The following is a 12,926-nucleotide window of genomic DNA, read 5'->3' as shown; positions in this document are numbered from 1 at the left end:
GGATTTCCTTGTCATTCCAATTGTGGATATACATGTTTCACTAGCAGGTAGTGGTGTGGTTACACTCTGCTTTTAAAATTTTCTCACAAACTCTACGCATTCATACTTCAAACCTTTTAATGATTAAATTTTCAGGTTCACTGTAAATTAGTTCCTGAACCTGTGGGAAGTCCGTTCATCTTGTCTCTTCCTAGGAGCCATGCAACATACTCCCGCTTGGCTCGCATCATGGAAGCTTACGCACGATACTCGGTCGATATCTTCCAACCTCCTGTATTCCATAATTCTTCTCACCGAGGCAGCACATCTAGCGTAGAACTCTCTAGTGAAGAGAATGATGACATGGAGGTAATTATACAAGTTTAACAATTTCTGTGTATCATATATGTGCTTCTCATGCTGCCATGAACATGAGAAGCACATAAGTACAATTGTCACACTGAAGATAATTGCTGGCTCCTTAGTTACACTAAAGGTAATCCACTTTCATTTGATGTTGTATTGATTTAGAATCTTCGGGAGACTGACAAATTAGGTATGCAATATAAATTGGTATGAGGAATCATCACACAGTATTACACTATACCTTGAGAAATAGCAGCAATTAATTTCCTGTGTTACGTCAGGTGGGGTTGTTTATGGCTTTAACCTTGATAAAGACAGTCGTATTGCACTAGCCTCAATCTTTGCTCAGTGATGAAGTTGTTTCCAAACAACTCGGTGAACCAACGAGATAAATTAAGGAGCTGGGTTCTTAAATGATATTCTGGTTAAAATTACCTAAATCTGGTTCATGGGTAAATTACATGATTGAGTATATTTACTAATATTGTGCTGGATGCTTGAATATCTGATTTCAAAGCTTTCCTCGGCAAAATTCCTGTACTGTCCATGGCGCTAGATACATAGGGTTTAACTCCTTTATGTCGACTTAAAATTGTGCTTTGGAACCCGTAATTCCCAAGTGCTGGTACAGTATGATGTACTGTACTATATTGTAAAGATTGATGGTAGTCATTAATATTTTATGGTCGTTGACCTTCAAACATAGGTGTTAATGCGCTTAGTACAGTAGTTGGAAATATATAATATACTGGACTGGTAGTGTGAGACTAGTGATAATGTGATGTTTTGTAATGCAGGTTGAGGATGGTGAACCTGAGGGTAAGGGAGATACCAGCAACATATTGATGGCCGGAGAAAGTTCTCAAGGAGAAGCTCAGAGCAATTGGGCTGAGGAGGGTGCAGTTGGCAGTGATGGTGGCGGTTGTGACAGTGGCGGAGGCAGCGATGGCGGGGGAGGTAGCGGATGTGATGAGCCTCCACAATTGTCTACATCCCCTAGTATTCGAGCGGTTCAACCCCGAGGAAGTATGCAGTTGCCATCGGCAACACAGTTGTTTGTTATTCGGCCCGTGAACAACCGTGCCCAGAACTTGTCGGCACCAGCGGGCGAAACACTTGAAGACAAAGGTAAGGAAACTTCCAAATTGAAATTTGGTTCCGAAAGTTGGGAATGCTGTACAGCTGCTGTAACTACTTCACCCCTGAGCAGTTGCTTCAAGTATATAAGGGATTCATTTGTCCTAACTTGGAGTATTGCTCTCATATCTGGGGTGGCTCTTCTGTCCAACTGTTAGATAGGGTGGAATCAAAGGCGGATTTGGCATCCTGTGTACCGCCGGCAAGGCCGTGGGCTCGTAACACTCGTCTTGCCCGTGGTGCCCACCGTTTCTGTGTGGATGTCGGTCACACTAGGGAAAATTTTAAATTATATATGATGAATCGTGCACCATAAGAGGCTGATTGTGTGAGAATATAATAATGAGTCAATAATAAAAATATATCCAAAGTTGGAGCACTTGGCAACACCCTTACCTCCCACCTGGTCACATAGCTACTGTGTGCAATATTTTCCCTCCTATTGTTTGTGGTTCTCATTGGGTTTACAAGAAATCTATTACACCACTCTTACTCTATTCAGTGGAAGAAGTGGAACGAAGAACTGGAAGAGAGATATAATATTTAATATTTTGTGAAAATTAGATACTAAAACGAAAAGATTGCAAGTGGAGTTGATATGTACACTCACTACAGAAAGTATCTGTCCAGAATGGCCCGATGAATTTCAAAATGAGCAATATGACTCATATTGTGTTGGTAGGGTTGTCAAAATTCTTCATCTGTGATGGTATATTGCTTTCACACACAGTGTGGAAAGATACTTTTTTACTGTGTTTACTCCTCAGGACTAAAGTCATGGAGCCTACACTAGTGACCTCTGGCAATGAGGAAAACTTTTAACTGCATTAGGGGTACTGTACTTAACTGCATGTGATATTTAAAGTAAGGTAATTTTCTCTTTAATTTAATTTTTAAACTCATTAAACTTCTTATTTTACAGTGGTCCCTCGGTTAACGAGCGCCTCGGTTAACGAGATTTCGGTTAACGAGTTACCTTCCATAAGATTCTTAACTTCGGTTAACGAGCAATCCCTCGATTAACGAGTTTCTTAAGAGCCGACTTCCACGTTTTAGCTTGCATTTGGCGGTCCCCCAGCAGTAGTATTATTCCGCCAATACAGTAATCGGTTCTAGGGCTTAAATTCCTTACCCTTTTAGTAAATATCAAGAAGTTTATACTATTCAATAATTTTATAAGTTTAATATTAAATTTTTTAGTCATTTTAACAATTATTGAACATAATTGAAGGTAGGGTCACTAGTTTGTGGCACGCCATCCAGCCTGCCAACACAGCATATAGGCGTCAGTCTTTGTGTCTTTTCAGTGGAGGTAACATCTTGCTTGAGACTCTTCAACTAAACGATTTTTTTCTGTGTTTGCAAGCAAATTATTGGTCATTTTGAAATTTATTTTACATATTGACAATATATAATGCAGTGCACTGTTGATTTAAAGAAAATAATCTTGAATTACACCAAGAGAACTAAAATTTTATGGGTGAAATGGCACCATGGGGTGATTTCTCTTCCACCCCAATGCCTTCTCTTCTCCCTTCTCCACCCCCATTCTAATAACCATCATCATCCAGGAGCCTTCTACATACACACCTCAAAGTAAGTGTACTTTTCTACCTTTTTTGTTGAATTTAGGCAATCTTCGGTGAGCTGGAACCAATTACCCATTACCCAAAAACCCATTGAAACAATGGTTTCGGTTAACGAGTTTTTCAGTTAACGAGCAACCTTCTAGAACGGATTGTGCTCGTTAACCGAGGGACCACTGTATTTATATCATATCATAGTTTTACCTTATGATTTTCCTGATTGCCAGAGGTCATGAGTGAAGTTATGTGCAACTGTCCACGAACTTAGTCTTAGAGAGTACATTTGAAGACCATGGATATGAAAAGAATGTCTAAAGAGATTATATGAGTGAAGTGAGTTTGGTGTGTGAGCATAGGGTGTTGGAAGGAAAGTGTGGGTGTCTGTTTGAGATGGGTGTAGATGTGGTGTATTTGGGCATAAATCTGGATGAACAACTTTGTTGTGAGTGTGACCAGTGTAGATGTTAAAACCATAAATTCACACATCTTTTATTTTTTCCACAGGTGATGAACCTTTAGACTTAAGTGACAAATACTATCTTGCCATGGACTGGAGAACAAATGAGAGGCTTCCAGTCCACTGCCTTGTACAAGATAAAGAAGTGAGTATTTTGATCTTGTAGTTGTACACTGTTAGAGTTGAGTACAGTACCCTGTGTCTTTGGGGTTCATTATAAGAAGACGGGTTATAGAATAAAGCATGTAAGATGTAATATTACCACAGAGCAGTGTAGTTTTTGTTTATTTAAAGTGTTTTAGGGTAGGAAGTAATTGGTAGTAATTAGGAGATACAGTACCTCTTAAAGAGTGGCTAGGGTGTCTGGAGGAGTGGTCTAAGGTATCTAAATGGTTATCTCTCTAGAAATGAACATATAAGAAAGACTAGCAGGAGGTCTGGGAGCTGAGACCTTTCTAATGTTATATCTCAAGAGCTGCTAATGATTAATGTTATCTCAGGTCTGGGGGTAATAAGAGCTGCTAATGTTTAATGTTATCTCAGGTCTGGGGTAATAAGAGCTGCTAATGTTATCTCAGGTCTGGGGGTAATAAGAGCTGCTAATGTTTAATGTTATCTCAGGTCTGTGGTAATAAGAGCTGCTAATGTTATCTCAGGTCTAGGGGTAATAAGAGCTGCTAATGTTTAATGTTATCTCAGGTCTGGGGGTAATAAGAGCTGCTAATGATTAATGTTATCTCAGGTCTGTGGTAATAAGAGCTGCTAATGTTATCTCAGGTCTAGGGGTAATAAGAGCTGCTAATGTTTAATGTTATCTCAGGTCTGGGGTAATAATCAAGTGGTACACTAATGCGCCATTGTTTCGATGCACCCTCTACCCCTACTGACTCTGGAAGTCGTAGCCTTGGCTTCATACTGAACGCCCCTCCCCTCTCACTTCCCCCACCCATCGCTCAGTGGTGCAATGTGGTAGCTCGAAGCTTCGCTGGATTGTACTAATAGCAGTTTATGATGTAATGGTGTTGGTAAACAAGATCATGATAGATTTCTTTCATTGCTGTGAGAGTGAGTGACTGTCGAATGTGATACATGATACAGCACTGTTTATTGACTTTACTGTGAATGGCTTGTATGTGGTTTCTCCAGCTAAGTTTCTCATTAACAATAACTCCGAGGAATTTAGTATTTTGTTCGCATTTGAGGACTGTATTACCAAGGTACGGGGGTCCAAGTCTGGGGGTAAGTTTTTCCTTCTGTGAAAGATCGTGTAGTGGGCTTTTTCGAGGCTTATGGTCAGTTTATTACATATTACCCAGGTCCTGACTTCAGCCAATTCATTGTTCATAGTTCTCATCAAGGAATGGAGGTCTGAGTTGCTGGCATAGAGATTACTATCGTCTGCAAATAAGTTGTATTTTATGAGTGTTCTGGCGGGGATTATGTCGTTTATGTACAACAAGAACAGTACTGGACCGAGAATGGAACCTTGGGGGATGCCATACAATATTGGTGAGGAGTCAGTAATTTATAAGTGAATTTGTTTCTTTCATTTTGTGTTCTTTTTGTTGAATAGTAAGCTTTTTAACAAGTTCATGCCATTATTTCTCTGTTAAATAGGTGGACTGTGAAACAGAGGGCTCATATTCAGTACAGCGTAATCAACCCACCAGTTTGGAGGCTTGTATTGACCTTTTTACCCAGCCAGAAAATTTGTCTGAAGGGGATTCTTGGCGATGTCCAAGGTAAGTACAGTACAGTGTGACAGCAGGATTACAATGCCTTTTTCACATCTGAACTCCTGAAAAAAAAAATCAATAGCTTATGTATCACTGCCTTCTTGGATGTAATTGTTTGTTTATAATGTGTGATAGGACTAGCTTATGAAAAAGTCATGGAAAAATATGGTATTTTTTGCAGATGTAAAAAGCCGGTGGAAGCAACCAAGCAGATGAGTGTGTGGAGGTTACCTCATATCCTTATCATACAGCTCAAGAGATTCTCCTTCAAATATAGTCTCTGTTCAGACAAGATTGACAAGTTTGTGCAGTACCCAATTAGGTAAAGAAAAAAAATGTATTGTTGCTTTGATTATTTATCCCTGTCTCTCTGTCTGTCTCTGTTTTTCTTCATGGCCTTTATTATTGAATGTTGTCCCATTAAACTTCTAATAAAAATATAAAATTTTCAGTAGTGGGAAAAACTTCCTCTTAACCCTTACTCCCTGGGTGGCAAACCGGAATGCCTATCTGACACGCCCCGGGTAACATTCCAGAACGCGTGCCTTTTCCCACCACTGTTTAAATGCCCAGCGTGGTTTATGAGGTTCCTGCATGACTATTTGGTGGTCACGCCACACGCAGGTTAGGTTAGGTTAACTGAAGAGCTGTTTATTACAATTGTCCATGTTACAGTTTTTGTTTATAGTCTATTTAAGATTTCTAGTCCAAATTTGACCTAAACCTGTATCCAACAGAGGGTTAAACCTGCGGCCTTACATGTCAGCTGAGCCAGAAGATGGTCCAGCCATTTATGATCTCTACGGTGTTATCAACCACATGGGTCGGCTCTTGGGCGGCCATTATACCTCATACGCTCGGCTGGTATCAAAACACGATTCTCGTCAGTCTGAAATAGGTAGGTTAAAAGTATTTTTATATTAATTATAGAGTTTTACAGGATATAGAAAACCCACATTAGTTATTTAGGATGTGATCGATCCATGATGACAAGTGGATTTAATGGGTGGGAGGGAAACGCAGGAAAGAGCCGAGTTTCTTTATTTCTCTAATGTTTCAGGCAACACAACCATCTTCAGAGAGAATACAGCCAGTCCATATCAAGGAACTTAATCTGAGATAAAAGGGTACTCTCAGAATACTCCCTTTATAACATGGCCAACACCAGAGATAAAGTATAGCTTGTGCCACACTAATTATCTCCAATAGGGGATCCTTGTAAAATGGCTGAATGGATTGCGGTTCCCTTTCTTAATTAGGTTTTCAGTTCACGTATTGTACTGAATATAACACTCGCAGGATTTTATAAATGAGTTACAAGATAGGAACTGTGTAAATGTTAAGCATGGATGTGGTATCTTTCTTCACACAAGTACCTGTAGATGATGCGATGTCATAAACAATAGATGACGTAATGGGAAATGTTATTGAATATTATGTCACATTTTATGAGTGAGGTATGCATGTGTAGCCATATTACCTTAGTTATTGTGCTTTATAGACAGACTAATGTGAAAATCTACACCATTTTTCCTATATTTACTTAGACTGGAGGTTGTTTGATGATAGTCGAGTCAACTTCTGTCCTGAGTCACGCGTCGTCAATGAGCAAGCCTATCTGCTCCTGTACCGACGGAGAGACACTCCATTTTCAATGCACAGACCTTTGCCTCCACCTGCTCCTGCAGCCCTGGAGGAAAATGGCTTTGAACAAGGGGCAGAAATTGAAGAGGCAACACCAATGTCCATCTCCTCCACCTCTCAGCTGTCCTCTTCCCAACCTTCCTCCTCCAGTCTTGAAGGAGAGGAACAGCTTAGTACTGCTCAGGAAGAACTTGACTGAATCAGTCATTTATCAGTTTGATCAAGGCGCATGTTGGCTCTTGTATGTATCAGTAATGTGCAAGTTAGTGGCTCACACTTTTAATTAATTTTTATTATTTATTTCTGGTTGTGTAAAGTTTGTTGTACTATATTTCATACTTTGATTTTTTTTTTAAATTACCATCTCTCCTTTATATGAATTTGTCTTTTAGAAGTATTATTTGAACTGCCCCACATCTATGAGAGGACACAAAGACACAGCTATGATCTATCCCAGGTTTACAGCAGGGTTTTTCATGCATTTTCTCCAGATACTATTATTGATGTCATGTATCACCCTATTAGCTCACACACTTTTCAGACATATCCATATACAGGTACTGTACTTGTTAATACTCACCCTATGCTAACAATTATACATACCATCAGTCACTAGTAAGTTATCTTTCTTTCATTCCACACTTCTTCAACATGTTTTTTGTATTTCTACTTTAACTTGTCAGTACAGTATAGAACACACGTCCTGTGACTTCCATTATCCCCTGAATCATTTATCTATGAAAAAAAATCATTAAGAGTTCCTCACACTGCTGGGTGTAGTATTGGCTCCACTGTTTTTATCCAACTTTAAGAATATTTACGACTCCATTAATGTTTCTTTCTTAAAGTTCAGTCAGTTAATAATGGATTTTGTCGTCCTATTTAATGATGTAGGTCTGAGAACTCTTGTAAATATTATTTTCCTGTGACACAAACCATAAAAGTTTGTTTTTCATAATTTTGAGTCACTGTGATCATTGGTCAAATGTTATACAGTACTAAGATTCTCAGATGATTTTTTTGCAGAGCAGCATGGCAGCCTTGCAAGTGAGTAGTTTTACTAAAAGAAAAAATGTTTGACAATTATGCAAAATATTAGAAGTTAAATTTTTTAAGCAGAAAATGAACAAGAATTGTTGATGTTTTTAAAGAGGTTGTGTAAGGCAGTACAGCACAGTTGATGTTTGCAAATGGACGTAAGGATATCCATGTTTTTAATTAAAGGTCTTGGAGGCACTTATATTTTTATGCTCTTATTATTTATTCATGATATTTAGATAATTGAGTACATTAAAAAAAAAGTTAACCAGTTGCAATGAACTGCTGCTTTAAATTCATTGGTGCACATACTGTATGTATTGATAAATAAGAAGTACTTTAATGCTCTGGTGCATGTACTGTACACTAACTGGGTAGTTAGATGGAGGAGGTAACTAGGACATTGTTGTGTTGTTGAAGTGATTCAGAGAGAAATGTAGGGCACTGGACCACATACACTGTCTTTGGGGCAAAAAAGGAGTATATTATCCTCCTTTTATTGGTAAAGTCCTGCATAGAGGCCGGTTGAGATGGCATGTGGAAAAGATGGTTAAGAGGTGCTTGAGTCTAAATATAATGGGGAGGACAGCCAAGAAAGACATGGGGAGAGGTTGAAAGAAATTATATTATAACCCCCCCCCCCTGTAATTATGAACCTGGTAAGAGAGACTGCAAGAGACAGTGCAGCATGGAGAACTGCCATCAGGTAACCACAGCTAATCCATGTAAGTGTGGAAGAATGTCCATAAGATGATGATGAATGATTGTGTCAAGTTTTATACCTAAATCAGAAAAGTTTGGGAAATTCTAGATGAACATTTCAATCTTCATTTTGATAGGTTTAATATCCAAGCTGTGAACCAATTTAAATGTCATGACATCAATGTATGAGGAAGTTGTATTTACTTTATAGATGAAAATAAGAGCTTCAATTGTTAATTTTCATTATGTGAATGCTTTGATTATCTTTAGTTTGTCTCTTCATGCAAACAAAGTTTTCTCTCCATAAGCCTTGGCTGTTGCTGTACAATTATAATCTGTACAGTACAGTACTGTAATTATTTGTGTTATCCCTTAGACCCCGGGCATCGAAAGACCCCCACGCGGGTATATTTCGGTAATTTTTTAATAATTTTTTTTAATCCATTGTCACCTTGGGTTAATCAATATAAGAAAGATGTCAGAAGATTGTACTTACATTCAACTTTCATTGTAGCATAGTTGGAGAGTTTCCTGGGGTGTTGATGAGCAGTGTGAAGTGATGAAAGGTGTCTTGTTTGAAGCTGCTACACACACACACAGTCCACATTGAGTGAGAAGTGAATTTGACACGCACTTGCAACACACAGTTCTCACTTGAAGGCCTTTTTATATCGCATTTCTCTCTTATAGCTATTACAAAATTCAAAATATTTCTATTTTCCTCGAAAGAACTAAAATATACAGGAGGTCCTCGTTATATGAGTACAGTATTCACTATCCACTGTTTTGCAGTTAAGTTGTCAACTTTTTGTGACTATCCACGTAAAAATTTCCCGCATTTAAGTGGATTCCACTCAAAAACTCTGAAAACTCCCGATGAAATCTACGAATTTTTAGCAAAAGCGTTTGAAATTTCATCCTCTTCCTGTCTTCATGCCTTTGTTGTGTCTCTTCGTGCATGTTGTGGTGAAATATTTTATAATTTTTGTAGCCATAGTTCCCAACCCAAACAGGGTGGTGCAGCACTCAAAAGGAAGCACACTGTCTATAGTATAGATGTAAAACTAGAAGTGATTAGGTGAAAGAAGAGTTGGAGTGGACAATCCACCCAGTCTTGTTTCTTATTCATCCTCTGACTAATCCTCCATCCCCTAACACCTACCCCATCAATCCAATCAAGCTAAAATTAGTTATTTTTAAAACATTATAATAAGTATTTTGTCTCAATGATCCACTGGAGTGAGTGTGCACCAGCAACAGTTGATGTGGACCACCGGGTCGCTGGCACAGCCCATGTTGCCTCAACACACCGACCCCAATGAACTTTAAGGACGTTAGATAACTTATAAAGTTAAATAATTTTTTAAAATAATGTGTTATCAATTGTTTCTAAGATAAATAATTGTTAAAAGATATCATATAAATTTTTTTTTGGCCTAACTCTTCACTACAGGGATGCCACTTTTAAGGTTTTATTTTGGCTAATGCCAGACAATTTTATTCAGAATAGAGGGGACCTCATACACAGGTGGTTAAATCCAATTTATTAGATTTTCACACTTCATGAATGAAGCCCTATACAGGGGGGTCTGGACCCCCTATTTTCATCAGAAAATTCCAATACCTTTTCTTTTATGCAATATTGCACTCAGGCATTTTTTATAGTATAAAGTAATTACTATTGACCTCAGAATATCTCCTAATGTCAAGTGCACATGGCTTCAAAGTGGCCTAAAAAAAAAAAACTGGGTGACAACATAACATAAGAAAATAAGGAGTCTCCAATAGGCCGATTGGCCTGTGCATGGCAGCTCCTGTCGAGAGTTACTACCACTCTCTATCATCCATGAATCTGTCTAGCCTCCTTTTAAAACTCTCCAGCATTCCAGCACTTACTACAAAGTTGCTGAGCTTGTTCCACTCGTCCACCACCCTATTTGTGAACCAGTTCCTGCCTATCTCCCTCCTAAACCTAAACTTATCCAACTTAAATCCGTTGCTCCGAGTCCTATCCTGCTCGGATATTATAAGAACTTTTTCTATATCTCCTTTATTGATTCCTTTCACCCACTTAAATACTTCTATCATATCTCCCCGCACTCTTCGTCTTCCTCGGGAATGCAAGTTTAGTTTCTTTAACCTATCTTGATAGGGAAGGTTTCTAAGTCCTGGAATCATTTTCGTCATTCTTCGCCGCACCGACTCCAGTGAATTGATATCCATTCTATAATAAGGGCACCAGAACTGAACAGCATAATCGAGGTGCAGCCTGACTAGCGCAAGATATGCTATGCTCGCCATGTTCCCCCACCTACAACTTCTTGGACCCCCCTTTTGACATTCCTTGATCTGCAAACTAAAATCCTCCCCATTACTTGCTCACATGTTCTAGTTTGGATTAGATAATTAGTAACAGTTTTAATACATTTTACAGGTTACATTGATGTATTAAAATACATACTGAATTATTCCAAGTGATGTTTGTAACATTTACATAACTTGTTTATGACAATAACAACACTAGCAGCCAAGAGGTCTAAAGCCCACTACAATATTCTGTGTGGCATGAAGGTGAAAAAGAATTTTTTTAGTGAGATATATGATACTGTGTTGAGAGAACACTGTACATGTACTGTACTTTCTTAAGGAATCTAGATTATCTCTGAAGTCAATAAACAGTGGTCCCATATAGTATAAACTTCCAGATAGAGTTGTTCAGAAAAACAAATTTGTTTATTTTTATACATGTGATACTTGAGGTGACTTCCTTACCCTGGGCTGTGGGCTTATCTTTATTCTGTTTGTATTTCCATTCCAGAATCTGATCACACCCAATTTTGTCATTGATTTCACAATTGCCAAATACTAAAGACTAACATCAATAAAAATTTTGCCATATCTAAGCATTGTGTTCACAAGCAAGATGATATTATTATTAATCTAACACAGAGATTGAAGAACTTAGATATAATTTTCCTATACAGTACAGTATATTTTGTATGCCTTTAGAGCACATGCTATTTTATAAGATATTTATAATACTAGGGATTAATTTCAGTAAACTTTTACACTCTCCTTGTGATTCTTGGACGAAATTATTAGATATTGGTTGTAACCTAAAGTTGTCAAAGGCTATGGTGTGAGGTCAGATTGGCATTGCTAGAATTCTCAAGATCATTTCTAGTTTTTATTTATTTTTTCTTCCATATCAAGAAGATAGAAATGTGTATGTATAACCATGTGTCAACTATGGCTGTCATCTCTTAGACTGACATGTATTTGCTGGATAAGTACCTTCCCTCATAGCTAATGTCATATCTCTCTTAATGCCATTCTCTGCCATTTAAATGTTTTTCCACTTTTGACTATTGTTTATCACAGTTACACAAATATGGTAAATGTCAGAGCTTAATTGCCTCCTGTGTAATTGAGGTTTTCATTTCTGTAATTAGAAGATTGGGATCAGTCTTGGGCCCAGTGTGGCTCATCCTTCACACATAATGTCTCGTCTCTTTATTGGAGGCACATAATTTATAATGTTGCATTTCGTTTTTTTTTTTTCCAATGATGAATATTTAGGATACAAAAAACAAATGGAATATCTTGTTAGACAGACATAAAGATCTTAATGACAAAGTGAAAACTAAAGACAGTACAAGTGTTAACAAAACTTAAATAACCATCATCATCACCATCATCATCATCAAGCAATCTGATGAGTAATGTGGGAGAGAGTTTTGGGGATAGTCTGCTGCATTTCCTTCGGTCTTTCAGTAGTATGGACATTCATTTTGAGTTGCAGGAAACATATAAACTTGCTGGCTACAATTATTACACTTAAAGTCTTTACTCTTGAGAGAGGTTTTAGGTTTGAACAAAGTAGCTAGGCTTATTTATTTACTTCTACTCCCAATACACAACCAGAGGGCAATTTTGTGACCTGAGAAACCGGCTTTATTGTGTCCACTTTTTAAGAAACCTGATCTTGATACTAAAAATAAGTCAAATTATCGTCCTGCTTCCAATCTCTTATTCTTATCAAAGATCATAGTGTGTGTTATGCTGGATCAGTTGCTTAGTTACATCCTTTATTAGAGAGAAATGGAGTGATCCTCTGGTCCAGTCAGCCTATAGGGAGCATTATGTAAAATTCATAACAATTTGGTAATAAACACTTACACAGGAAAGTTCTTCCTTGATCTCTGCAGTTTTTAACACGGTGGTTCATCATCTGTTGCTTCAGGATCGTTGGTTGTTTGGTGTCCATGAGAATCCACTCTC

General features: G+C 38.0%; 1 protein-coding gene across 4 annotated transcripts in view; it reads left to right on the top strand.

Moving 5' to 3' along the window:
- Positions 1-8,151, top strand: part of LOC121861194 (ubiquitin carboxyl-terminal hydrolase 19-like) — a 38,707-nt gene extending 30,556 nt beyond the window's left edge. For all 4 annotated transcript variants that reach the window (XM_042358783.1, XM_042358787.1, XM_042358784.1 and 1 more), the window contains 7 exons: positions 136-348; positions 1,143-1,473; positions 3,573-3,670; positions 5,143-5,267; positions 5,443-5,583; positions 5,999-6,159; positions 6,809-8,151. In XM_042358783.1, the coding sequence (XP_042214717.1) occupies positions 136-348; positions 1,143-1,473; positions 3,573-3,670; positions 5,143-5,267; positions 5,443-5,583; positions 5,999-6,159; positions 6,809-7,104 (1,365 nt within the window). In that variant the 3' untranslated portion in view covers positions 7,105-8,151. The remainder of the gene's footprint in view (positions 1-135; positions 349-1,142; positions 1,474-3,572; positions 3,671-5,142; positions 5,268-5,442; positions 5,584-5,998; positions 6,160-6,808) is intronic.
- The last annotated feature ends 4,775 nt before the right edge of the window (positions 8,152-12,926 follow it).

This window comes from Homarus americanus, unplaced genomic scaffold (assembly GCF_018991925.1).
Source record: "Homarus americanus isolate GMGI-L3 unplaced genomic scaffold, GMGI_Hamer_2.0 scaffold21314, whole genome shotgun sequence".
Classification (NCBI taxonomy): Eukaryota; Metazoa; Arthropoda; class Malacostraca; order Decapoda; family Nephropidae; genus Homarus; species Homarus americanus.
The sequence above is the reverse complement of the archived record's forward strand: the minus strand, read 5'-3'. Positions and strand labels throughout refer to the sequence as shown.